At 49.9% G+C, this 27734-nt stretch overlaps 2 protein-coding genes across 7 annotated transcripts in view; one reads left to right on the top strand and one right to left on the bottom strand.

Annotated features, from left to right (window-relative positions):
- Positions 1–6245, top strand: part of IL11RA (interleukin 11 receptor subunit alpha) — a 139891-nt gene extending 133646 nt beyond the window's left edge. For 3 of the 5 annotated variants that reach the window (XM_061613040.1, XM_061613046.1, XM_061613054.1), the window contains 3 exons: positions 684–786; positions 3373–3455; positions 5250–6245. In XM_061613040.1, the coding sequence (XP_061469024.1) occupies positions 684–786; positions 3373–3455; positions 5250–5266 (203 nt within the window). In that variant the 3' untranslated portion in view covers positions 5267–6245. The remainder of the gene's footprint in view (positions 1–683; positions 787–3372; positions 3456–5249) is intronic. The other 2 variants (XM_061613062.1, XR_009760922.1) reach the window with 2 other exon arrangements.
- A 2998-nt stretch (positions 6246–9243) lies between these two features.
- Positions 9244–27133, bottom strand: LOC133378264 (uncharacterized). Of its 2 annotated transcripts, none has more exons than XM_061613083.1 (7): positions 26789–27133; positions 25161–25341; positions 22392–22478; positions 22230–22292; positions 16094–16176; positions 12436–12511; positions 9244–9475 (listed from the first exon to the last, which is right to left on the bottom strand). In XM_061613083.1, exons 2-6 carry the CDS (start codon positions 25311–25313, stop codon positions 12439–12441), a joined length of 459 nt encoding a protein of 152 aa, XP_061469067.1. In that variant the 5' UTR covers positions 25314–25341; positions 26789–27133; the 3' UTR covers positions 9244–9475; positions 12436–12438. The 2 variants fall into 2 exon arrangements, with proteins under 2 accessions (XP_061469067.1, XP_061469059.1); XM_061613075.1 differs by lacking the exon at positions 26789–27133 and adding an exon at positions 26189–26250.
- Positions 27134–27734: the final 601 nt, after the last annotated feature.

Genomic DNA, 27734 nt, shown 5'->3' with positions numbered 1-27734 from the left:
CCATCCCCTCTTCCCATGCTGCGTCCTCTGCCCAGACCTTTAGTTCCATGCCATTTGTATGCATCTTCTACAGCACAGGTATTGGGAACTGTTGCTGAAATACAACTCCCATAAGCCCTGCGCATTGGCCATGCTTTCTAGGGCTGATGGGAGTTGTAGTTCATCAACAGCTGGAGGGCCCAGGGTTCCCCATACCTCTGCTGTAGAGGGTGGTGGTGGCTTCAGTCCAGTCTCTGTTAGGACAGGGGCCCCTTTCTGACTTCAGCGTCTCAGTGTGGACCTGGCTGATGGAATCCCATGGGTTTGGATCAGACATTTGTGTAAGAGCATAAGAAAAATCTGCTGGATCAGGCCAGTGGCCTGTCTAATCCAGCACTCTGTGGCCAACCAGATGCCCCCAGTTGGAATCCCAGAAGCAGGACCTCTCAGCGCAAGAGCACTCTCCCCTCCTGAGGCTTCCAGGAACTGGTAGCCAGGAGCATACTGTGTCTGACTGCGAAGGCAGAGCATAGCCATTGTGGCTGGTAGCCACTGAAGGCCTAATTATCCTCCATGAATTTTCTCTAATCCTCTTTAAAAGCCACCCACGTGTCTCACTCTAGAGTTGTGTTAGGGTGAGTGGTGAATCATGGGCAGAAGCTGCTGGTCAGCCACAAAGGACCCACTTTTCCTTCTGTCACCAGCAGGCCGCAGTGACCCCACGGAGAAGGTGGCAGTTCTGGTGTCGCTTGGCGTCTTTGCCTTCTTTGTCTTGGCGGTGATTCTGGCCTTTGCCTTTCTGTTGTGGTAGGTGTGATATCACTTGCCCCTCCTTGCGCGCTGTCAGAAGGGGCCTTGGTCATTGAAGAGGAGCTGCCCTTTCCTCTCTGATGCTTTTGCCACTTGAGAAGGTATCAAGCAGGGCCACGTCCATGTTTGTGGGGCCCTTGGCCACGCACTGCCTCTACCTCCTCAAGCCCTGCCGTCTGCCGGAGCGAGCCCTTCATGTGGTCTCATCAGCGGGCATCGCCCACACACAGGGATGCAGGATGGGGCCTCCTCTCTGGTGGTGGCCCCGTTGTGGATAGGGAGCAGAAATAAATCCGACTCGGTTCACATTGAAAATTGAATCTACCTAATTCGCACATTCCAAAACAATATACAGATTGGAACACGGCCATCCCGCGGTTTCACAGTGCGGCTCTGCAGTCAAGTAATGTGTACTGTCATGCACATACGCAGGCAAAAGGTGCATACGATGCATATGTTCATGAAAATAAGATACCTAAATGCCTTTCGACAGGGGAAGTTGCTTTGCAAAAATGTGCATATTAGGCAGAATTCCTGGATACGATTATTTTGAATGATGCTGCAGAATTGATTTAATGGTTTGATTCACATTTACTGATGTTTTCTTACCTGTTCTGCTGTTTGTTTTGTCCACTGCCCTGAGATACTTGGGATGAAGAGTAGTCTAGAAATATAAATACTAAATAAACAAATGATGCTCCTGGGGGGGGGCACCTCACCCCTGCTTACCCCTGAATGAGCAGGCGGGTGATGGTGGCGAACAGTGCCACCCTGGGCTCCTACTGGGAGAAAGGGTGGGATATAAACCAAATAACCAAATAATGAGTGGCTTCCAGACTCACTCACTTGGCATCTCCCTCTAAGCTAGGAGTGGGGATCCTTTGGCCCTCCAGATGTTGTTGGACTACCATCATCCCTCACCATTGGCCATGGTGGTTGCTGGGCCAATGGAAGGCTGCAGGTTTCATCATCCCTGCTCTCAGCAGTTTGTCAAAGAGGAAAAGGGGCCCAAGTCTTCCAGGGAGGGTATTTTCATTGCCACAGGCAGTGGCAACTGCTCCTTCTCCTTTTCCTCAGCTGCAGCTGGCCAAGACTTGGCACTGGAGCCACAGCAACTACCTAACTGTGCCAGCCTCTGGCATCAGGACTCTGATACCCAGAGGTTAAGGGCTGGTGACAATTCTAACAGGATGCAGGCCAGGAAGTCTGGCAACCACCTCTGGCCCCACAATCCACTTTCCCTTCGCTGTGCAACACCTCTGCCCAGCCTGTGGTGCTTTGCTGGCTGGAATCCACTCTGATTCTGGAGACCATCCACCTAAAACAAGGCGAAAATTGGTTGTGTCGCCAGTGCTGGAGCTCAAGGAGGAGAAAAGCAAAGGCTTCCAGTTCCGGGGAAAGGAAGTGCGGGGGGCGGGGCGGGCTGGACTTGGCTTGCTTTCCTGGGAGGGTCAGAGGAGCATGCAAAGAGTTCTGCCGGACGAGACCAGACCAGAGACCAGCCTAAGTGGGGGCTATCTAGTCCAGCACCCTGTTTGTTTATTTATATTTATTTAAAAAATATATAGACTGCCTCCTTATATAAAATATCAAGGCGATGTACAACAAAGAATGCAAACAATACAAATGATCATAAAAATGGCTGGCTCATCTTGAAAAAGTTTCAACAGCTGCGTAGGCCAGTTGGCATAACAAAAGTCTTCTAGCGATGTCTGGAAATTCTTAGTGAGGATTCCTGCCAAATCTCCACCAAAAAGAGCGCTCCACAGCATGGGACCATCAACACTAAATGCCCGGCTTCTGAGTGAGGCCAGCCGGGCCTCTGTAACGTGAAGGACAACTAACAGCGCTCCTCCGGATAACCTGAGTGATCGGGCTGGGATATGAGGGCTCAGGCAGTCCTGAAGGCACCCTGGGCTCAAGTTGGTCGGGGCTTTTTTATATCAACTCAAGAGCCTTGAACCTGGCTGGTAGCATATCAGCAGCCAGTGCAGATGTTTCAGCAGAGGCATCACAGGCCGTTGGCCGTCTGCCTCCATCAACAGTCTAGCTCAACCTTTCCCAGCTAGTGGGCCACCAGGTGTTGTTGGACCACAACTCCTATCAGCCTCAGTCAGCATTGCCAATGGTCAGGAAATATGGGAATTGTGGTCCAACAACATCTGGCGGCGCACTAGTTGGGAAACGCTGGTCTAGCTGCTGCATTCTGCACCAGCCGGAGGTTCCATATGAGGTCCAAAGGCTGCCACATGTGTTTTCCAACCTGGTGCCATCCAGGTGTTTTGGACTACAACTCCCATGAGCCTAAGCTAGCATAACTGTATGATACTAGGGCTGATGGGAGTTGTAGTCCAAAATATCTGGAGAGCACGAGGTTGGGCATGGGTGCCCTGATCAATATAGACAGCCAGAGGTGACGGATCCCCTCTGGTGGTGTGGCTGTGACCAGGCGTGGACCCAGGCAGAGCTGTCTTCAGATCTCTATGGGCCCACAAAGCTCACTGGGTGACCTTGGGCCCGGCAGAAAAGTCACACTGCCTTTGCAAGGTTGCGTGTCCCATTCTCCCTCTCCCTTGTTTCCAGGATCCGGATGAAGAAACACAGCAAAGAGGCCACCAAAAACCATGACCTCCTCGCAGCTGCTATCCACATGAAGGCCTTGCCCAGTGAGTACAGCCCCGTGGCACTTCGTGGGGAGGGCGGGGGGGAGGCACCCCCTCACTTTGGGGTAGAAAGAGAGGCAGAGCAGATGCAGCTTCACCTGACAGTGCACAAAACCTCCTCTGGCTGATGGCTGCTCTCACACGTCGTCCTATCTCTGGCAGAATCTGGCTTCTGGTTATTTGGAGGTGAGGGACAGACATTTGGATGCATTTCCTTATTTATTATGACTCTGCTTGTCCAAACGTCAGGGGCTGGGCCTTTGCTTGGTTTAATCCTGGAGCCAAGAGGCTAGCCTTCCTGGAATTACATTGACCTGAAGATGGAAGATCTGTCTCCCTCCTCCTTAAACTCTAAAAGTGTGGTCAGTTTTCTCTGAGAAGTGAGAGATCTGCACATGCCTAGAGGTGCTCCCCGCCCCCGCAATATCTCTGTTATATTGGGGTCAAACCTGATATTCCCACCACCCAGCAGTTACTTGTGAGGCACAGCTGCGGAAGTGTCTGCACCAAAGTTGCCTCTCCATTTTCTTCTGACATCCTCCAGCAGGTCCCAAGCGCCGTGACGTTCACAGCGGTGACTGTGAGGAAGGGAGGTGCTGCAGACAGTTTGGGCTGGAGATTCGTCCACCCTCTGGCCTGCAGGACCACAGTGGGGCTTCTCATGGGGGAGTCCTGCAGGCAGAGACCTCACCTACATGGCTTGGGACCACAATACCTGATGGAACGCCTCTCCCAATATGAACCCACCCGTACACTACGCTCAACATCAAAGGCCCTCCTCCGGGTGCCTACTCCGAGGGAAGCTCGGAGGATGGCAACAAAGGAGAGGGCTTTCTCATTGGTGGCCCCCAAATTATGGAATGATCTCCTTGATGAGGTGAACCTGGCGCCAACACTGTTATCTTTTCGGCACCAGGTCAAGACTTTCTTCTTCTCCCAGGCATTTTAGCATGTGTTTTTAATTTTTTTTAAGCGTTTCTAAATTTGTATATTTGTTTTTAATGTTTTTAATTGTTGTAAACTGCCCAGAGAGCTTCGGCTATGGGGCGGTATACAAATATAATAATAATAATAATAATAATAATAATAATAATAATAATAATAATAATAATCTGGCTGGTTTCAGGGGCGAGTGCAATGTTCCAGACACACCAGCCTGGATGTTGCTGGGAACACAGCTGTGTGAACAGCAAAGCTCATAGGACAAAGTAGGCATTAGCAGTAAGAGTTGGGATTCATACAGACCTTGTTTCCCAGAGCTTCCCAAGGGTTCCGACGGCTTCCTGGACGTGACTGCAGCAGAGTCTCGTGCCACTGACAGGCTAGCAGAGCTATTCTAGCATCAGCTGTCATGGACCACAGCACACTTTGTCACGTCCGTGAAGCAGGCAGGCTCTGGTGCACGAAAGCTGGTGTCGCAATAAGTCTGTAAAGTGCCAGGAGATCCTCCTGTGTATGCCAGTCATTTGGTCTTCTAGGTTGCCCCATGATCCCTTGGGCCTGGGGCATGTTGCAGAAGGACCGTTCAGATCAAATCCATGAAGAGCTTAGCCCCACCGCCAAAGGCCAGCCCTAGAAAGCATGCATGGCATCCAGCAGAGGGTTGGGCCACCCTGGGGCCCTCCAGAGTGGATGGTCTACTGCATCTCCCATCATCCCCAGCTACTAGCCCTGCTGGCTGAGGCTGATGGGAGCTGGAGTCCAGCCCCATCTGGAAGGGAAGGCTGCCCGAGGGAGATGGACCTCCATAGTTCTGACAGCATCATCTCTCCTCCCTCTCTCTTTCTCCCCCTGCAGAAGCTCAGATCTTGTAGCAAGGACCACGACCATCCCCCAGCAGCACAGCCCCCACTCCCAAGAGGGGGCACAACAGCACCACTGACCTCACCACCTGCAGCTGCCCATCAACCCTCGGAGAGGTGCGCTGTGGGGTGCCCCTTCCCCTGCCCCACCACTACAGCAGAAGGACCCTCTTGGGAAAGAAGCTCAGCACCCGGGCCTTTTGGGGGAGGCCCACTGGCCTGGGGGGCACCGTGGCTGCCTGAACACCAGTTCCCCCCTTTGACACCAGCAAACCAGATGCTGGAGGCTTCTGGTTTGGACTAGGCGATAGCACCCTCTGCCCAGCGCAGAACAGCAGGAGGACAACAGCAAAAACTGCCGTTGAGATTTCCGTGCCCGCTGAGCCTGGTGGACAGCATCTGTGCCAGGAAGGGCTGGCAGAAGGCCTGGCCCTGTTGCCCTTGCTTCTGGTGCCATCATCCCCCGCATGGAGCTACAGCGTGAGCCGTGGGACAGTTGCGAGGTTTGGCTACGCTCTCCTCCTCCCCACCCCGTTTGCCACCCGTCAAAGGCAGCATCCCTCAGTGAGCCAACGTCCGTCTGGAGCCCAGGCAGGGGATCTGCACCGGGGGAATCCTGCACCCTCTTCCAGGAAGGGAATGGCAGACAAGGAGAGAGACCTTAAGGGGCGGAGCCTGGCAAAGACACCCCCCCCCAAAAAAATGACCGCGTCCGGCAGCAAGAATGGCAAAGACCTGGGGCCCTTCAGGTGTCATCGGACTTGCAGCTCCTCTTGTGCCAGCCAGCACAGAAGGAGGGTGACGGGGTGACGGGAGTTGGGATGGCAGCATCTGGAGGGCCAGAGGCTCCCTAGCCCTGCAGTGTGGCAGCCGGCTGCGTGTGCGTGTGGGCATGCTCGTGCACACACGTGAACCCGTTTGGATGGGACTCCTTTCAGCGTTTGGGACCTGGAATTTAATTCTCTTTGTTTTAATGAATATTTAGCAGTCATCCTTGCCCTGGTCTCTATGAGGGCGGCAGCTGGAACATTGTAGTTCTGTCAGGAAAAAATGTTTTCTGAGAAATCCCAGCTCCCCCTGCTCTGATTCCTGTGCGTGTGTCTCTCCAGCATTTTTAAAGCAGGGCAGGGGGAGGTACGAGGGCCCTCCTCCTACAGCAGGTGTGGGGAGCCCCCTGTGGCCCTCCAGATGTTGCTGAACTACAGCTTCCCTGATCCCCAGCAAGCATGGCCAATGGGCAGGGACGGTGATGAGAGTTGTAGTTCAGCAACATCTCTGGAGAGCCAAAGGGGTTTCCCCCATACCTCTCCCACAGCACGGCAACACCCACACCACACCACACCACAGAGGAAGGGCATGGTGCTTTGGCTGTGATGTCGGTCATTTGGCTATTGTGCAGAAAGGCCCTGTGTGTGTGTGTGTGTGTGCGTGCGTGCGTGCGTGCGTGTGCGTGTGTGTGTGTGTGTGTCTTTGTTTCAAGCTCCATCTGGTGAATTTGATATAAGGTATAAGAGTTCAGTATTTCAGCTTCCATTTTTTTTAAAAAAAGTATGGAGACTGAAACTGGGTGGAGTGGGGTGAAGGGGTGGGCATGTCCGGGGAATTATCAGGAACGAATAGGGTCCTCAGCAGGGTCCAGTAGGGCTCCAGCATTCTGTTCACTCCTCCTCCATCCACTCTGAACAGGGAAGCTGCCAAATAAATAAATCACACAAATAGCAAAATAAATTATGCAAAACCATAAGATACGCAAAAAAAGGGGGAACACAAACCATTGCAAAGCACACATTTATGCAAAAAGTGCTTACTCTGCATGATTTATTCAGCTTGCAAATTCTGGGCTTGGCAGAGATTTTGCCTTGTTTTGGTTACATTGCAGGGAGAGACCAGGTCCACGTGTGAGTAAATGTGATTCTTTGGTCTGGAAGAGCAATGGATGATGTGTGTCTGTGCCATGTGGGGTCCTCCAGTGCCTGGCCTGAGGGGGGAGACCAGCTTGCCCTGCTCCCCATGGCGCCAAGCTGCAGGTGACACGCCCCTTCCCCTCCTGGACAGAGTCCAGAGCCACAAGAGGACCCCTGCCTCTTCTCCTCTGCTCTGCTCTGCTCAATGAATCAACCCCAACCAAGCGGACAGCTGTGGTTCTTCCTTGCCATGGGCTCCTCTAAGCTGGTTCCATCCTGTGCTCTGTTTTTTTTTTTTTTTTTTTTGGGGGGGGGGGGGGGATGTGGCACTCCATGAACCTGGTGACAATAAGCTAATTCCAGACTGTATCAGCCGTGGGTTTATCATACTTGCTTATAAATAAAAATGAAGGAAAGCGAGACTCCGTTGTTACCTCCAGGGCTTCAGAGCAAGCAAAGCACTTAAATGTTCTCTGTGCTTTCAAAGGTGTGCGAATGTCACACTCAGTCCAACAGCTTTGGGAAGCCATCACATGGTGGCTGCAGCCATTCGGAAAGGAGGAAAGAGTGACTAGAAGTTGTGGCCACAGAAGGGAGAAGCGGCTCCCTCCCCAGGAGAGGCCACCTCAAAGGCCTGGGAGTATACTCAGAGCGGTGCACCTCAAGAACAGCCAACTTCTGGACTTCCAGGGGCGCCTCTCTTGTCGGGAACCTCAGCCACTTTGTCACCTACACTGGCCCCATCTTGGGTGGTCAGCATCAGCCACCCTCAGCTTTCCCCAACCTGGTGCCCTCCAGATGTTTTGGACTACTGTTGCTGGCCCCATCCAGCATGGCCACAAAGCCAATCTCCACATTTGGCAATGCCAATAGGGTCCAAATAAAAATTGCTTCGTGGGCTGGATCTGGCCACTGTGCTGGCAGTTGGTCTTCTTGGCTGTACCAGTAGACCCCTGTCCAGCCTCCCATTCTAAGGCACATAATAAAGCTGAGATCTTCTTTCACGGGGAAGGAAGTTAGATGGGATGAGCCACCATAACCCTTTTGCTCCTGTAGCTTGCTTCAGCCAGCAAGGTACGGGGCAGGATGAGGGGTAGCGACTTCCTCCTAGCTGTTACTGTGGCAGTGGCTCTTGTTAGTTTTGGTATTCAGATAACTGTTCAAACTCAACAGAGGACAAGAAGTCATAGAATCATATCACAGAATCATAGAACAGTAGACTTGGATGGGACCCATAAGGTCATCCAGCCCAACCCCCTGCTCAGTGCATGGAAGGGGAGCCTGCCTCTGGTGCTGCCTTATTGCAGCCACTCCCACAGCCCAAAGAATTTGAAATTGACCAGACGGGATCATAATGGCTTTTGGGCTGTCAATTTCACACTTAAGAGAAACTTTCTTCATCAGTTCCATTCCTTCTCTGCTCCAGGAAGCAAAGACGCAGAAGGCAGCGGGGGAAGCAGAACAAGAGGGGAAGATCCTTGTCAATGCCACCCCAATCCAGCCCTTTTTTGTGGTTTTCACCCCTCCTGTGCGGGACTCTGCAGTCTTACATTATCAGGGTAGTATGAGATTGAGCCGCATGAGACTGACAACAGCCCAACCAACCCCTGAAGCTGATCAAAATGCCCCAAAATTTGCTGTCCTTTTTACAGGAAGTGAATGGGGGGGGTAATTCTTTGAACGTTTTGGAGGATTGCCATTACCAGTGCAGATGTCTTTTAAAAGTTCCATCACCTGCAGCAGCCAAGGACGTTCAGCAGACACATGCACACACACCCTACACAAAAATGCAGTGCGGTTCTCAGGAAGCTGCTGCTGGCAGGTGGGTTAATGAACAGTTAAAGTGGAGGAGGCATGAATGGTATGCACCACAAATCTCTGAAGAATTTTGGGAGAGGCACTGAAATGGCACCCACGTGCAGGTGGAGTGTTAATTCACACACAAGCGAATTGAAATGTCTTCTTGTAGCAACCCAGTTTCCCCTGCTCAAGGAATCAGCATCCCCTGGTGGCAAAAGACACAGACGACCAAGGCCGCCCCCATCATCCCCATCGGTGGGGAAAAAGAGGGCTGGCAGCCAGAGGGGGGTGTCAGAAGCTTTAATTCTGGGGGTGTTGTAGATCTCGGTCCTTCCAGGGAACAGCAGCTGAAATATATCTGGGCGACCAGCGCTGGGCATGTCGGGCCAAATAGAGGCAGCCGCCTGCAGAGCATCCTTAGTGATCTGGCTAAAGACGGGAGGGGGTGGAGGGAGGGGGCGCAGAGGTGCTGGCAGCAGGGAATGGATCGCAGCAGGCCCCCCTGGTGGGTAGAAAGCTAGAGGGAGAAAAAGGCAAGGAGGGTGAGAGGAGCACCATTTACATCAACCTACCCCTCAGAGCTGCACTGGCTGATGGAGTGGCCCAAAACAGCGGGAGGGCACCAAGACTGGGGAAGGCTGCCCTGGACCCTTTGTCAGTCCCCTGCACATTCAGTCAGTCATAGCCAGGCATCCTTGCTAGAGTCTACTCTGGAACTGGCTGTGGAAGACAGCTGGGAAGAGACTGCTGTCATGCTTTGTCTCTGCCCCCAAATTCATGCCTGCAGCTCGTTCCAGGTGCCGAGAGCAGCCACAGTATGGCCTCTCTGGGGCAGGGTGCTCGGACTAGCGAGGCACACCTGCTACTGAGAGAGATCCAGCCTGACAGCTGATCTCCCCCCACGCACGCAGACTTTGAACTCCCACCTTGACTCTGTGCTGTCCTGTTTAATCCTCGCAAAGGTTTCCAAAATACAGCTACTCCTGGTAACTAGGCTAAGAGGGGCCCCAAAGTTTGGTGCCAGAGCGCGTGCTTTTTTGTCTACAAAAGCTTCCAGGTTCAGTCCCCAAATGGCATCTCCAGTTAAAAGGATCTCAGGTTGCAGAACATTTCGGCTTCGTATCAGGTTAGCCAGGGCCGATCTTGCTAAAGCAACGCAAAGTATGACTGCAAAGCTGCTGTGCAAATTAATGAATTAGACTAAGTCTGACAGAATCTGAGCTCATTTAAAGAAGAGGCCTTTAAAGGGCTGAGTGACGCTCATCCCTTTCGGTTAAACGTCTTAAAAGGAAGAGTTGGTCACTTGAGTTGCCCTTTGGGGGGAGCTGCAGTTCTGTTGTACCTTTCTGAAAAAGAAAAGATGTTCTTACCAGAACTGAACACACTTCTATACTGGCGTTATACTACGTCTAGAGACAATGTCCTAACAAAGGGACATCGCTCAGTGGAAGACAACCTGCTTTGCACACAAAAGGTCCCGGTTCAGTCCCAAAAGCATCTCCAGGCAGGACCAGGAGGGACCCCTGCCTGAAACCCTGGGGAGCTGCTGCCAGCCAGTGCAGGCAGTACTGAGCTAAATGGGCCAGTGGTCTGACGCAGTATAGGTTCCTAAATCTTGTGAAGCTGTCCGTCTGCTTTGCACACTCCAGTGACCTTTTTGGTGAGTTTTGTCTCTGTCGTGCCACAAAGCCTCTTTTTGGAGGGTGAAGGGCCAAAGCTCACTAGCTCTGGGTTCAAACCCTGGCACTTCCAGGTAGGGCTGAGAATATCCCCTGCCTGAACTGAAAAGCTGCTGCCAGTCGGTGTAGACCACACTAGGCTAGAAGGACCAGTGACCAGACTCAGTATGAGGCAGCTTCCCAGCATCCCTTAGGTGGGCATAGTCAACTGGGTTATCTTTTCTCTTTGGGCGCCATCCTCTCCCATTAGATCCCATTACAGGCAAAGCGCTGCTGCACTCCAGCTCCAGCATAGCAAGACACCTTCCCTTCCCCCTCCACCAGGCCTTGAAAGGAGAGCAAATCTTTTTAATTTCCCAGGTGTGTGTTGGACGACAGGAAAACTAATCCGGAGAGGGCCTATAGGCAAGTAAAGGTGATGGCATCGGTCCCAGAGTCTGAAGGCAGAAGGGCCAACGGTCACATGGTGAATGCTCCCACCAACAAGACTCTGTTCCTCCACCAGAGACGCCGGGGGGGGGGCAGCTGCTGCTGTTTAAACTTTTCGTTTCTTTTCTTTGCAAGGTATCTTTTCCTCATGCAAAGCAAAGCTTCTTATTCACATCAGTCAGACACCAATACAATCAAATACAGACAAAAATTAACAAAATCAAAGGGGAAAGGGAACAAAGTCTTTCAAGGCACATATCTAAGAACAAAACCAGCTAGGGTTGCCAGGTTCATGACCTGAGACTGGTCCTGTATCTTTAGGAGAAGAGGAAGTCAGCCAAGCGCAGGTGTTCTTGCAACACTGTAATGGGAAAAACCACAAGGTGGAATCTGCCTGGTCTTTGACCGAAATAAATCTATTCATTCATTCACAAGGTGGAATTCTCCCTTCCCCCTGCACAACTTTTGAAGATATGGAACCTTTTGGTTGCCAGGCCCAGCCTCCAGAGGTCTTCTGTATCCTTAAAAGTTGTGCAGAGGGAAGGGAGAATTCCACCTTGTGATTTTTCCCATTACAGGGAACAACTTGCACTTGGCTGACTTTCTCTTCTCCTAAAGGTACAGGATCAGGATCAGGCCATGAACCTGGCATCCCTAAATCCAGTTGATAGGGCAATAGCTCACATTAACTTTCTGTAGGACAACTACTGTGATGATGCATTTTTCCAAATCTGCCAGGCCTCTATGGATGGGCAACGTACAAACGTATCTTCAGAGGTATATTCAATAAATGAATGCCAAACCAGGCCACTGTAGCTTAAGGTGATGCCCTTGGGACAAGGGCCTGGGTGCCCAGAAGCATCCACATCTAAGTCTCTTTCACACAGTCCATGCCCCAAGCAGTTTGGAGTCTGGACACTAATGACCAGAGAGCAGGCGGGACCAGAGCCAACAAAAAGAGTCCATGTTTTACAAAGTGTGTTGGCAGCTCTAGGTTAGACATTCTCCTTCAGAAACGTTTTAGCCCTGCCTGATCCAACCTGGTGCCCTCCTGATCCCGTTTTGGACTACAGTTCCCATCAGCCCCAGCTATGCTCCCTTCACCCTCAGCATCATACACCTGTGCTGGCTAGAGGCTAATGGCAGTTGTAGGCAGCAACACCTGGAGGGCATCAAGTTTGGGAAGACTTGCTTTAGCTCATTGCAAGTGTGTGAGTTTGCTCTGTGAATAACTAGACAGAACTTCCTTGTTCTCACTTTGAAGTTATGGATTCACAGCTCTGTCTGCCCCCCCTTTGACGCTACCCCCACCTGGTTTCCTGACCAACGGCCCATCCCAGCTATTGCTCTGCAAAGGAGTCCCATGTACCTTTTATGGCTGTTCCTTTTTGTCTCTCCTGCACATCCTGAGCCAAGGGAAAAAGTAGAAGCAGCCCCAATAAATCCTGGAAAACAGAAGCAAGAGAGGGTGATCTCCTGGTGACGGATGGGGGGGGGGGGAAGAGAAATTTGATTCAGTTCACACTTAAAGATGAGCCTGCCTAATTCTCATTTTCCAAAACAAACACAGAAACCGCTGGAATCTGCATTCGCCAAATCTTACAGAAAAATGAGAAACGGAAGGAAACCGAAATGGAAGGGTTCCCCCATCCCTCCTCCACCAGGATGCCGTGCAGAGGGGCTCCCCACTGTCTGCCGCCACCTTGGGGAGGGAGCAAATCCGCAGGAGGTCAACACAGGTAAAGAAAGGAGGTTGGTCCTTCAGGTCCAGAGGCCACCTCCTTCCGCTAGCCCAGTGGCCCTGAGAAGCAGGAGGGCCGCCCCACAGGAATGAGTCGTGCATAAGGGTTGCCTTGACGGATCACACCAAAGGCCTCCAGGCCCAGCACTCCATGGCCAGCCAGCTACCCCGGGAGGACGAACGCAGGCAGGGAGAATGGAAAGGCACAAGACGACGGCACTGAAGGGCCGATGATGTTGATGATTGACAGCCCCCCATCCTTTACCCTAAGATCCCAGGGCGCCACACAACAATTTAAAATACGGCACCGAAAACAGTCAAAAACAAATTACACTCACAAGAATAGGGTGGATCCCAAAAATGCACCTCTCATGGGTCAAAGGCCACGGCAAAGAGGTGTGTTAACTAAGAGAACTGAAGCTGCGGTCTAATACACGTTTACCTGGGAGTAAGTTCCACTGAACCCAATGGAGCTTGCTTCTGGGTAGACGTGGATTGGGTTGTAGCCTTAGTGTATTAATTAAGCTAAATATGCAACGTGCGTGGGCAGGGCCGGATTCAGCTGAGGAGGGCCCCTCGGCTGCTTGGTGCTTGGGGGGCCCTTCTCCTCTTAGGCAATATTTTTCTCAGGGCCGGCTCCGGGCATGATGGGGCCCTTGGGCACCAGCATGCCCTGGGCCCCTCCGCTCCCCTTCCGCGATCCGCGGAAACAGCCTCAGGAGGGATCGCAGGACAGGAGCTTCTGAGCTGCCCGCCATCCCATCCCATCCCCCCCGCTTCACCTACCTTTCTGCTTTTTTTGCAGCTGCGCGCACTATGCGCGCAGGTTTGCCATCAATCAAGATGGTGGCCAAGGTTTCCCTAAGGGGCTGAAGCTTCTGCCGCCATCTTGGTTGATGGCAGCAATGCACACATGTAGCATGCATGCGTGCCATCAACCAAGATGGCGGCAGAGGCTTCAGCCCCTTAGGGAAACCTCAGCCGCCATCTTGATTGATGGCAAGCCGCAAAAAACAGTGGAGGAAAAGGTAAGTATAATTTTTTTTAGCTTATGCAGGGGGCCCCAAGAGCTCCAGACCCCTAGGCTTCAGCCTACTAAGCCTAATGGATAATCCGGCCCTGTGCGTGGGGCGTTGCGTCCATCTCCCCTGTGCCCTCCCCCCATTATCTTAAAATCACAAGGAAGAAACTCCCACAGCTTTGATCCTTGGCTCCCTGCCTGGGCTTCCTACTGGTTATTATTATTATTATTAGTATTAGTAGTAGTATTTCCATTTATATACCGCCCTTAGCAGAATAGCTCTCAGGGCGGTGAACAAACAAGATAAACTACAATATATCATAGTAAAAAATCACAAAAACATGTACAAACAAACAACAGAAAGCACAACAAAAACGAAATAGAACACAAATTAAGAAGGATACATGTTAAAAGTAGAAAGATTAAGAAAATCTAACCCTGACATGAATTCCCTGGACTGGGTCAGCCGCACTCCTAGATCCGCTTGCAGCCAGCCAGCCAAGACTCCCTCACCTAGACCTCACTCCCCCTGACTTGGCCACCAGCTCTGCAACAAGCTGCTTCCTCACACACTGGCCCGAAAAGCTGCCCAGACAGAGCTTGGCAACCAGAGTCACCAGCTGCCCCCTTGGGGGACTTACAGCCACACTCCCTGAGCTGTTTCTGGAAAGTGGAGAGTACTGAGGCAGTTGGAGGTTTGTCCCCAAAGGCAGAGGCGGGACACCTCAGGCCCTGAGGCTGAATGTGCCCCCCACATGTCCTTTATTTGGCCCTCAGAACTCTCCCCAGACCACCACCCCCACTGGTCTTGCTTCACACCCTCCCTGCGTGTTTTGGTCAGGCTGGACTGTGTCCTGGACCTCCAAGATGGCCTCTTCCTGGTCTGGATGAAGGACAGAGAGGAGTGCATATTGTACAAAGGCAACATTGACATTAATTATCCCACCTGCTTTTGCCTCTGGCTCCACCCAGCACTGGTGGCCCCCAGAAGGGAATACGGCCCTCAGGCTGGAAAAGGTCCTCCACCACCTGCCGTAATGCTAACTGCAGCACAGGGGAGTTAAACCTAAGCTGCGTTCACGCCATACATTTCTTCCATGGCTTCTCCCAAAGAATCCTGGGAAGGGTATTTTGTGAAGGGTGCTGAGAGCTGTTAGGAGAACCCCCTCTTCCCCTCCCAGAGCCACAATTCCTGGAGTGGCTTAACAGTCGGTCCCTCTTCCCAAAGAACTCACAAATAGTTGCTAATGACAAATTTTGCGTAATGTCTAGTTTGACCCAGCTGAAGAGCAAGCTTGGAGACTGGAGATTCAGGACAGACAAAAGGAAGTACTTCTTTACTCAGCACATAGTTAAACTATGGAATTTGCTCCCACAAGACACAGTAATGGCCACCAGCTTGGACGGCTTTAAAAGAAGATTAGACAAATTCATGGAGGACAGGGCTATCAATGGCTACTAGCCGTGATGGCTGTGCTCTGCCACCCTAGTCAGAGGCAGCATGCTTCTGAAAACCAGTTGCCGGAAGCCTCAGGAGGGGAGAGTGTTCTTGCACTCGGGTCCTGCTTGCGGGCTTCCCCCAGGCACCTGGTTGGCCACTGTGAGAACAGGATGCTGGACTAGATGGGCCACTGGCCTGATCCAGCAGGCTCTTCTTATGTTCTTATGGAGGTGCTGGGGACGGAAGGGTGGTGGGCAGGCCAAGGGTGGGGGGAAACAGGAAGGCTGCGAAGGAGGAGGGAAGGGAGGTCACTGAAAAGCAACAGGTCTCCTCCTCACCTCCTCCATGCAGGTGACACCCTTTGTTGTTATGTGCCTTCAAGTCGATCACAACTTATGGCGACCCTATGAATCAGCAACCTCCAAGAACATCTGTCATGAACCACCCTGGTCAGATCTTGTAATTTCAGGTCTTTAGCTTCCTTTATGGAATCAATCCATCTCTTGTTTGGCCTTCCTCTTTTTCTACTCCCTTCTGTTTTTCCCAGCATATTGTCTTTTCTAGTGAATCATGTCTTCTCATGATGTGTCCAAAGTAGGATATCCTCAGTTTCATCATGGGGTGCCACAGCATCTGATTGTCCTGATGCGCAACCTATACTCTGGACAAGTGGCTACTCTAAGGGCAGAATATGGAGAAACTGATTGGTTCCCAGTTGGAAAGGGTGAGGCCCTTAATGCAGGTAAAGTGGGAAACGGCTCCCAGGGAGGGTTTGGCCTGGCCAGCAAGGCAGCAGATGGCGCTGGGGAAGGTTTTGTACTCACTCTTCATGGATCGACTCTGACTCAAAGTCCAGCCTCCAGTTGCCCGAATTCACCCCTTCTTTCTGCGGAAGCAGGTCTCCACCCTGCATGGAAAAAGAGTCAGCATTTCTGTCTTGCACCTCCCCCCTACACACACACACACAGTCAAAGTCCTGCAGTTATCAGCTGTGCAATGCAGCTATAATTTACATTGTCAACAGCCCTGCATCACATCAAAAGGGCCTGGTCTGAAAACAGGTCTGGGCAACGGAACTGCCATCCTGCACATCTGTCCCTTTTGCTTGCTTTCTGAGCTCCTCTTACTGGCACGTTCATTGGCTCCTCAAAGTACCTCAAGAGTATGTGTCTGGTTTTTAAAAATTATGAATCTTGGTCACTTTCTCTGCCCCAAGGCTGGTTTTATCAACCTCTCTTGTGTCTTTCCTCCTGCAGGGATCTTTCTCCCTCCCCTGAGCTAAGATGCCTCAACCGCTTAAGCGGCCAGTGTCTCCCCCCTCCCCTCCGTCCGGAGTGGCATCCCTTTTATTGTGCATGCATGATTAGTTGTGCTCTTAATGGTGCCAGGCCAGTTACTCATGAACCAGCTTTCAGCTCTGGTTGCATTTGCAAAAGCTTTTGGGCGAACATACTGTGCCGTTTCTGATCAGTGAATGCCTCATAACTTCATGCTGAAATCCCATAACTTTTCATACCACAAATGTTCCTGTTTATTTTTTGTCCTGCTTTCGTTGCACTATGGCACAAGAGTGCCCCTCCAGACTGCAACAATACAACAGCATTGGAGAAGCCCCACAAAACAACTAATAAAGTGGAATGATGTGTGGACAGCCCAGTATAAATCCACCACTAATGCATGTTTACTGTGTCAATAATAAGTTGCAGAATACACCCATAACAAAAAGCCAGTCTGGAGCCCCCCCCCCCCAGTCTTATTAAAGGCTCCTTTCATTCCAGGTCCGTGCAAGGTGACACTCCCAGAGGGCTGCTGGATCCAGATCCTTCCCCCAAAAAAGTTTCTTCCTGCTCATGAAGAGCAGTCAGCAAACAGAGGAAGCGAGCTCTCAAAGAACAGAGAACTTTGCCCTGATTTTTGATTTTGCCATTCAGATTTTATTTATCTATCAAATATATTTATTATTACACACCCATCACCGGAAGGTCTCAGGGCAGGTTGCAAAATAATGATAATTTGTAGATGTCAACATTCATAGTAGTTAAAAACATCAAAACAATCGGAATCCCTTAAACCATTAATATATGTGTATGTATGTATAAAAAGATTTGCGCTCCAAGGCGTAGCTGCGGCTACACGCATTTTGTATAGCCTAAAAAAAGGTGCAGTGTGAAATAAGTTTTTGTGCACCTGATCATACGGGATTTAGTCAGGAGCGAGGTAGTTTCTAAAAAAGAAATAGAAGGGAAAAGATAAAAAGAAATAGAAAATGAAGACAGACACTGGTTCCTTTCAAACCTTCATAACCTTATACTACTAGTCAGAGCCTTTTCTGTAAAAAACCAGGGGCCTGTACTCATATACGTATTGATAAAAAGTAGTGGCCTGCTCCACGAGCTAGAGGGAGCCCCAGCTGACCAAGCGTCAAGGCGAGTTAAGCAGCAGAGCGAGTTCGGCAGCAGGGCGAGGAGGCCAGGGCCCCCCACTCTGCCCTTCTGTTCCCTGACCTCAACTAAACCACAGTCTCCAACCTATTGACGTAATAAACCTCAAACAAAACTATGCAGGTAAGAAGCCAGCAGGGGTGTGGGGGCTTTCCAGTGTTTTGCACCGCCTGCAGCATGTACGACTATCTGTCTGTTGGACAGCAGTTGTGGGTGTGCCCTCGGTGCAATGAGCTCCTGGCTCTCCGGGAATGACTTCATTTCCTTGAGGCCAAGGTGGCAGACCTGGAAAAGCTGAGAGAGGCAGAGAGGTGTGTGGAGGAGGCCTTCAGGGACGTTATAGCTGTGTCCCACTCCAGCGATGATAGCTCTCCTGCTATCATGGAGAACGATGGTCTCGGGGAAGGAGAGCATCCAGCTGAGGAAGAGGGAAACGATCCCTTAGAAGGGACCCATTCCTTGGGGGATGAGCAGCTATCCTCTCGTGCCGAGGATATATCTCCAGGGGGTGGAGGGATCCTTGTAGTGGGTGATTCGATCATTAGGAACATAGACAGTGGGGTGTGTGATGGGCGTGTAGACTGCAAGGTGTTTTGCCTGCCTGGTGCCAAGGTTGCAGATATCGCCCGTCGTTTAGATAGTTTGGTAGACAGTGGTGGGAAGGAGTCAGTGGTCGTGGTGCACGTTGGCACCAACGACATGGGGAAATGCAGCCGTGAGGTCCTGGAAGCAAAATTTAGGTTGCTAGGTAGGATGCTGAAAGCCAGGACCTCCAAGGTGGCTTTCTCTGAAATGCTACCGGTTCCACGCGCAGGACCAGCCAGACAGGCCCAGCTTCACAGTCTCAATGCGTGGATGAGACGATGGTGTCGGGTGGAAGGGTTTAGATTTGTTAGGCACTAGGGTACATTTTGGGACAAGCCGGGCCTGTACAAAAGGGACGGGCTCCACTTGAACCAGAATGGAACCAGACTGCTGGCACTTAAAATTAAAAAGGTAGCAGAGCAGCTTTTAAACTGACTGAGGGGGGAAACCCGACAGGAGCTGAGAAAGGTCCGGTTCGGAATAAACCTCCCCCCTGGGATAAAAACCAAAGAAATTATGAAATTTTAAAAGGGGTAGGCCTAGAAGTAGGCATTGTGAGAGCAGGGGCACAGGATATAAATTCAGAAGAGCAAAATTACCACAGGCCTAACCACAAGTGCCAAAGACACTTGAAGAGAGACACTGCTTACAAGTGCCTGTACGCTAATGCTAGGAGCCTCCAAACCAAGATGGGAGAACTAGAGTGCTTGGTCTTAGAGGAGAGCATTGATATAGTGAGCATAACGGAGACCTGGTGGAATGGAGAAAACCAGTGGGATACGGTTATCCCTGGATATAAACTATATCGGAAGGACAGGGAAGGACGTATTGGTGGCGGAGTCGCTCTATACGTGAAAGAAGGCATTGAATCCAGCAAGCTCGAAACCCCTAAAGAGGCAGACTCCTCCACAGAATCGTTGTGGGTGGTGATACCATGCCCCAGGAGGGACTTAATACTGGGAACGATCTATCGTCCCCCTGATCAAAATGCTCAGGGAGACCTTGAGATGAGATATGAAATTGAGGAAGCATCCAAACTAGGAAATGTGGTAGTAATGGGTGACTTCAACTACCCGGACATAGACTGGCCGCATACGTGTTCCAGTCATGACAAAGAAGCAAAGTTTCTAGATATTCTAAATGACTATTCCCTAGACCAGTTGGTCATGGAACCGACCAGAGGGACGGCAACCCTGGACTTAATCCTCAGTGGGGACCGGGACCTGGTGCGAGATGTAAGTGTTGTTGAACCGATTGGGAGCAGTGACCACAGTGCTATTAAATTAAACATACATGTAACTGGCCAATTGCCAAGAAAATCCAACACGGTCACATTTGACTTCAAAAGAGGAAACTTCACAAAAATGAGGGGATTGGTAAAAAGAAAGCTGAAAAACAAAGCCCAGAGGGTCACATCACTCGAAAATGCTTGGAAGTTGTTTAAAAACACTATATTAGAAGCTCAACTGGAGTGCATACCGCAGATCAGAAAAGGTACCGCCAGGGCCAAGAAGATGCCAGCATGGTTAACGAGCAAAGTCAAGGAAGCTCTTAGAGGCAAAAAGTCTTCCTTCAAAAAATGGAAGTCTTGTCCAAATGAAGAAAATAAAAAAGAACACAAACTCTGGCAAAAGAAATGCAAGAAGACAATAAGGGATGCTAAAAAAGAATTTGAGGAGCACATTGCTAAGAACATAAAAACCAACAACAAAAAATTCTATAAATACATTCAAAGCAGGAGACCATCTAGGGAGGCGATTGGACCCTTGGATGATAAGGGAGTCAAAGGTGTACTAAAGAACAATAAGGAGATTGCAGAGAAGCTAAATGAATTCTTTGCATCTGTCTTCACAGTGGAAGATATAGGGCAGATCCCTGAACCTGAACTAACATTTGCAGGAAGGGATTCTGAGGAACTGAGACAAATAGTGGTAACGAGAGAGGAAGTTCTAGGCTTAATGGACAATATAAAAACTGACAAATCACCGGGCCCAGATGGCATCCACCCGAGAGTTCTCAAAGAACTCAAATGTGAAATTGCTGATCTGCTAACTAAAATATGTAACTTGTCCCTCGGGTCCTCCTCCGTGCCTGAGGACTGGAAAGTGGCAAATGTAACGCCAATCTTCAAAAAGGGATCCAGAGGGGATCCTGGAAATTGCAGGCCAGTTAGCTTAACTTCTGTCCCTGGAAAACTGGTAGAAAGTATTATTAAAGCTAAATTAACTAAGCACATAGAAGAACAAGCCTTGCTGAAGCAGAGCCAGCATGGCTTCTGCAAGGGAAAGTCCTGTCTCAGTAACCTATTAGAATTCTTTGAGAGTGTCAACAAGCATATAGACAGAGGTGATCCAGTGGACATAGTGTACTTAGACTTTCAAAAAGCGTTTGACAAGGTACCTCACCAAAGACTTCTGAGGAAGCTTAGCAGTCATGGAATAAGAGGAGAGGTCCTCTTGTGGATAAGGAATTGGTTAAGAAGCAGAAAGCAGAGAGTAGGAATAAACGGACAGTTCTCCCAATGGAGGGCTGTAGAAAGTGGAGTCCCTCAAGGATCGGTATTGGGACCTGTACTTTTCAACTTGTTCATTAATGACCTAGAATTAGGAGTGAGCAGTGAAGTGGCCAAGTTTGCTAATGACACTAAATTGTTCAGGGTTGTTAAAACAAAAAGGGATTGCGAAGAGCTCCAAAAAGATCTCTCCAAACTGAGTGAATGGGCGGGAAAATGGCAAATGCAATTCAATATAAACAAGTGTAAAATTATGCATATTGGAGCAAAAAATCTTAATTTCACATATACGCTCATGGGGTCTGAACTGGCGGTGACCGACCAGGAGAGAGACCTCAGGGTTGTAGTGGACAGCACGATGAAAATGTTGACCCAGTGTCCAGTTCTGGTCGCCTCATCTCAAAAAGGATATTATAAAGTTGGAAAAGGTTCAGAAGAGGGCAACCAGAATGATCAAGGGGATGGAGCGACTCCCTTACGAGGAAAGGTTGCAGCATTTGGGGCTTTTTAGTTTAGAGAAAAGGCGGGTCAGAGGAGACATGATAGAAGTGTATAAAATTATGCATGGCATTGAGAAAGTGGATAGAGAAAAGTTCTTCTCCCTCTCTCAGAATACTAGAACTCGTGGACATTCCAAGAAGCTGAATGTTGGAAGATTCAGGACAGACAAAAGGAAGTACTTCTTTACTCAGCGCATAGTTAAACTATGGAATTTGCTCCCACCAGATGCAGTAATGGCCACCAGCTTGGACGGCTTTAAAAGAAGATTAGACAAATTCATGGAGGACAGGGCTATCAATGGCTACTAGCCGTGATGGCTGTGCTGTGCCACCCTAGTCAGAGGCAGCATGCTTCTGAAAACCAGTTGCCTGAAGCCTCAGGAGGGGAGAGTGTGCTTGCACTCTGGTCCTGCTTGCGGGCTTCCCCCAGGCACCTGGTTGGCCACTGTGACAACAGGATGTTGGACTAGATGGGCCACTGGCCTGATCCAGCAGGCTCTTCTTATGTTCTTATGTTCTTAAAGCGTAAATAAGCAACCACAATTCCCCAAAAATGGGTAAAAAGGTGCACGTTCAGATGTCTCCTAAACATAGACCTGTCCCCAGGGAGGCGCGCCTAGTGCCTTCTCTGTCCATTTTTAGGCACCAGGCAAAGACTTTCCTTTTCACTCAGGCCTTTGATATGCTATCTTAGTCCTTTTCGGGGGAGATTTGTATATTGTATGCTTTTAAATTCATTTTGTATTGTATGTTTTTAAAATGTGTTGTAAGTCACCTAGAGACCATTAGGTATGATATACAAAGTTGGGGCCATGCACACATCTGAATGTTATGTTTTGAATACAACATTTCAAACACTATATCTGGGTTGTGATTTCCCTCGGCATTCACAGTTCTACTTGCTTGGGAATTATCGCCTTGCCTGAAAGTGGCATTTTTCTCCTTTGGTTTCCTGCTGCAGAGCCCTTTGTACTTCCAGGCTGCCCTGTGGATGAAATGATGGACATGGTTGGACCCTTGCGGGGCTGTGGGTGTGCGGCTGGAGGGCTAGGAGCCTGCAAGGCTTCTCTGCGCTTGGTCCTACCTGCTCCGAGCATTCCTCTCCTTGCGTCAAGTGATCCTCGCACACTCTGGCTTCCAGCAGCTGCTGAGTCAGCTTCTTCTTCTTTTTCTGGGGGCAGATATGGAGAGACCAGAGGATTGTCCAGGCAGCTCAGTTTGTCTGGGCAGGAGCAGTAAATTGCCCACGAGGAGCCCTGGCACAGTCGCCTCTTTCAGAGACAAGGCACGCAGGGGATAAAACGATCGACAACTGATGTAGGCAGGGACGGCTGGTGCCCACTGGGGACTGGCAGGGTGGAAAGCGGGAGGCCAGCAGTAGGTAGAGCCAGAGCCAAGGACAGGGGGCACCAGTGAGACTAGTGTAGAGAGAGACACACTTGCACTTTTGCTGGGTTCAGTGTGTCTCCACCTCCGTTTCCTAAATGCACGGGACACACGACGCCAGGCAAACTCCTCCCCTTTTACCCAAAACCTCGGTAGTTGCAGCTCCAGCGCACTTTACCTTGAAAGCTTCACACAGACTGCAAAACTGATTGGCCATCAACCCCGTTGCCCTTCCAGGTGTGTCCAATGAAAACACTTTGCTGTAGGCTAGGGCAGACACAGTGACTGCCCCAACCCTTTGCTGTGGGCGGTCCTCATCAGTAGTGGGGAACGAAGATGTGTCCAACCATGGGCAGAATTGTTTGAAACCTCAACTAGACAAAACGGATTTGCTGCTTTTGAAACAACTAGTGTGTGCATAGTCCGAGGAGGAGGAACCTGACACTGGCTTGCTTGTAAGAAATGGGGTCTGGCTGAGGGCAGACTGAGGTCAGTTGGGCAGTGCCCATTTTGTTCTAAAGGAGCAGCCTCCCATGGATGGAGGGAGAGGTGGGTGGGTTTTCTAAACATAAATGTAAATGTACTGTCTTCAAGTCGATTCCAACTTATGGCGACCCTATGAATAGGGTTTTCATGAGGCTGAGAGGCAGCGACTGGCCCAAGGTCACCCAGTGAGCTTCATGGCTGTGTGGGGATTCGAACCCTGGTCTCCCAGGTCGTAGTCCAACACCTTAATCCACTACACCACACTGGCTGTCTTTCTAAACATGGGTGCATGCAAAATAACTATGGAAATAGATTAGGGACGGGGGACAATATCCGCTAAATCAGACTTAGTGCCGGATTCCGACCGAATTTGACAATTCGCTGTCTTTTCGGACCAGCACTGATTTTTTGTGGCGGGCTGCGGCTGTAATCAGCATTGATTTTTTTCCTGAATTTCCCCCCCTGATTTTACTTAATTATCTTCATAATTTCCTCTAAGTTGATGCATTCATGTGTAGGTGTGATAAACAGGAAAAAATAAACCACGTAGAACATTGTGATCATTTACAGAGGAATATTTGTTAAAAACTGTGCGATTTTTTTTGCAACCAAAAAAACAATAGCAGGTGCCAAAGCAAAGGAGAACAAAAAAAGGGTGCATCAGGAATGAACGATGGACTATCGGAATACAAGCGGATCAGAACTAGGCAGAGAACCCCATCCCTAAAATAGATGGATATTAATGAAGATGCAGGCCGTATGGATGGATATGGAGGTTAAGGTCCCAGGTTCCGTCCATGTCCAGTTAAAATAAAATAATCAAATGGTAGGACATGGTGAAAGGTCTGTCTCTCTCTCCCTGCCTGAGAGTCTGAGAGCCAGGGCCAGCCAGAGACAGCTACACTCCAACCCTAGATTACTAGGTGGAGAAAGGATCTGCCGACTTTCTTGGTTCTGTGAACTAGACAAATAGTGTGTGTCTGTGTATGTTGGGGGGAAGAGAAGGAGAGAGGGGAGGATGGATGGATGGATGGATGGATGGATGGATGGATGGATGGATGGATGGATGGATGGATGGATGGATGGATGGATGGATGGATGGATGGATGGATGGATGGATATGAAGAAAAGATGCATGCATTTTTATGAAGATGAAAACATGAATGGGAGGATATGAGTAGAAGGATGGCTTCATATGATGGTCAAGAAATAGATTCTTCAAAAACAGCAGGCTGGAGGTGCCTGTGTGCAAATAAGAGAATATTCAGATAGCTGTGACGAGAAGCAGTGAAAGGATAAACCTAGACCAAGGGGACTCTGGCTGCTTCCAGACAACCTGTTTATTGAGCATTCACTCTCATTTGCTTGCTGGAAGGTTAGACGATATTGCATCAAGCAAGAGTTGTTGCACACTTTCCAGTGCATTTTCCAATCATTTTCCTTATCACAAAAAGTCTGGCATTTTTTTTGGAGGGGGGAGTGGGTTTGTTGCCCAAATCAGCTTTCATTGTGCAACCTGAATTTGCTAGTATGTGACTGAATCCCACCTGAAAATAGTGACATTCTAGATGAAGCACCCGCAGATTCCTCAAATGGTGGCCACGCAGCCCACAGGTGAGCCCCCTTGGATGAGCCTCATCTGCCTCATGGGACCGATATGAAGACAAAACGGATGGATCTGACAGGGAGGGCACCCACCCTCCTATCTCATTCCGTGTCTCACCTCCTGATACCTCCCGACTCTGCAGCAAAGGGAGCGGGTAACAAGTGAAGCCAGGCATGACATGTAGCACAATCCAGCCTTTCAGCTGGCAAAGCATCAAATAGCTGTGCATGGAAATGGCGGCTCCAGGCTCCCTTCTGGTCCCAAAATGCTGGGTGATGCATCCTCCCCCTGCAGGGCACCAGCCTCCCACTGCCTCCCCCCTCCCCCTTCACGTCCTGTCCTGCCAGGCCAGGCCTCCTGCTTGGGCCCACTGACCTGATAGCTGCTCTCTCCTCGCATCATGCCTTTGCAGTTGCCTTTTCTCTCCCAGGGTAGCCCAGACACCATCTCCCTCCTGTCTGACATTGGCTGGGCTACGGGGACTGTTTGACCATGGAGGCCGTACATCTCAGTCAACAGAGGCTCCATGGCAGGTGACACGAGCCAAAGGGATGCCCTGAGGAGGACACCAAATTCGTGGGTCAGGAAGTAGGAATCCTCCACCCCTCTCCCACACCCTCCCATGCTGGGGCACTTAAGGAAGGCACTGCTGTGCCAGACTAATGGTGCTGCATTACACACACACATTTAAGAGGAAGCTCCCCCCCCCCCAGGCTGGGTGCTCTTTAGGGTTCAGCTGCTCATCTCTTTGGGGAAGAAAAGCCCTCCACACCAGGGTTGCCATATTCCAGCTCCACAAATGTGGGGTGGCTACTTTACATATTATGCAAATTATTGGCTAATTATGTGAATTAAGCATAGTAATGGTTGCATTGTTCACTTGTTTTGCTTTTGTGCCTAGTAATTACCACCAAAAACTGGGGGAAGATGTGAGGAATTTTTTTTTAATTAAAAAACTTACAGTTTCAGCCTTAAACTCCTAGACTCTAGTATCCAAGACTATGAAATATTTATTTATTTATTAAGAGGATTTATATCCTGCCCTTCCACTGTGAAAGAGCTCAGGGCAGCTTACAAACATAATACAAACAATAAAAATACACAATCAATACAAAAACATAATAAAAACAGAAAATAGAAACAAACATAAAACAAGTCAGGGCAACAGTGTAAAAATCCAGCATAAAACAAAAAGCCAGCAAAGCATCAATTAAAGGGAAATATTGTGACTGAGAGGTTGTCTGTACCAACAATTAGGAAATGTGAAACGAACACACCACTACAAATTGTAACGCAGATAGAAATCAAGATTTCAATATTATCAGTTCAGTCAGACGTCTTATTTAAAGAAAGTAGTGTCTTGGCATGTGAGAAGTGTCTTTAGTACACTGATTCCAACATACCAGATCAGGGAGAAGGGACACATAGCCTTCTATGATAAAGGCTGGAACTTGATGGAGACTTGAGTGCTGGCACCTCTTTAAAAAAGATGCAGTGAATTCTAGAGACCTCGCAGGTATGCTAGCATTAGATAGGGCAGCTGTTCCATTCCTATTGGTCTTAAAAGGAGGAAAGCCATTCATATGGGTCTGGGGGGAAAGGTTACACACACACCACTGAATTGAGGAAATGAAGTAGGGTGACCTTTGGTGGGGAGATGCCTGCCAAACTTTTTGGATATGTATTAAAAATACTTTTTAGCCTTTTTTGAATTGCTGGTCTGCCAGGCAACAGGGTGAGCGAGGCTACATTCCAGTGCAACTTTACTTGGGAGTAAGCACCAATTGACAGGGTGGGGACAGGGCCGATAAAGGCGAATACTAATACCACTGCCTCTTCAACAGAGAGGTTTGCTTTTATATCTTGTATCTTGCAACCCCACTGTACACACACACACACTCCTGCTGATTTTAATGTGGTATTTTTATCGTGTTGTAATCCGCCCTGGAATAGTATGGTGAAGGACATGTAAGAAATGCAATAATTAATAATAATAATAATACCTCAGGGCTAGGGTCCTCAGAGCCAAAGTGGGCCTAGAGATGCATGGGAAATAGCCGCTGTGGAGTGGGGCTCTGCTGGCATCCTGAGGAGGAAGGTGTGGGGCTCCACTGGAGCACAAGGCTTAGAGCTGAGTCAAGATTGGACTGTGCCAACCACGGGGGTGGGGGGAGCCCTGGGAGGCTCACTCCATCCCCCACTGCGGAGTCTTCTGGCCCAGCAGAACAGAGCGGCCGCACACACCTCCTCTCTCAGGCCGCTTCTTCCTCCCTCTTCCTCCCTCCTCTTCAGACCTGTTTCTTTCCCAGACCATACTAGCCTCATCCCCACGGCTGCTTCTGCTACCTGACTCTCCCCACCCTGCTCAACTGCCAGCTTCTGGCCTCGCCTCCCATCTAGGGTTGCCAGGTTCATGGCCTGAGGCTGATCCTGTATCTTCAGGAGAAGAGGAAGTCAGCCAAGTGCAGGTGTTCTTGCAACCCTCTAATGGGAAAAACCACAAGGTGGAATTCTCCCTTCCCCCTGCACAACCTTTAAAGATGCAGAAGACCTCTTCATTGCCAGGCCTGGCCTCCAAGAGGTCTTCTGTATCTTTAAAAATTGTGCAGGGGGAAGGGAGAATTCCACCTTGTGGTTTTTCCCATTACAGGGTTGCAAGAACACCTGCACTTGGCTGACTTTCTTTTCTCCTAAAGATACAGGATCAGTCTCAGGGATTGACCTGGCAACCCTACTCCCATCCTAGTTTTGCCCATCTGCTCTCAGCCCCAAGACCCTGAGCAGAACAAAAACAAACTTGTCTTTTTTTAAAACAAAGAAGAGCCAAGGTATGATACTAAGCCATGGCACAAGCTGGGGGGCACACTTTGGGACAGGATGAGTCAAGAGCTCATGCTGTGGCAAAGATGTGCCCCATGTTGCTGGCCAGGTGCCACCCCACAGGCTGCT

Source organism: Rhineura floridana, chromosome 1 (genome assembly GCF_030035675.1).
Source record: "Rhineura floridana isolate rRhiFlo1 chromosome 1, rRhiFlo1.hap2, whole genome shotgun sequence".
Lineage (NCBI taxonomy): Eukaryota > Metazoa > Chordata > Lepidosauria > Squamata > Rhineuridae > Rhineura > Rhineura floridana.
The sequence above is the reverse complement of the archived record's forward strand: the minus strand, read 5'-3'. Positions and strand labels throughout refer to the sequence as shown.

Coding starts and splice junctions, on each gene's coding strand:
- LOC133378264 (XM_061613075.1), bottom strand. CDS start 26,211: ATGTGTCCCTTCTCCCTGATCTG. Junction 22,293..22,391: donor GAGAGGAATGCTCGGAGCAG/GTAGGACCAAGC, acceptor TTTCATCCACAG/GGCAGCCTGGAAGTACAAAG. Junction 12,512..16,093: donor TCAGAGTCGATCCATGAAGA/GTGAGTACAAAA, acceptor TCTGTTTTCCAG/GATTTATTGGGGCTGCTTCT.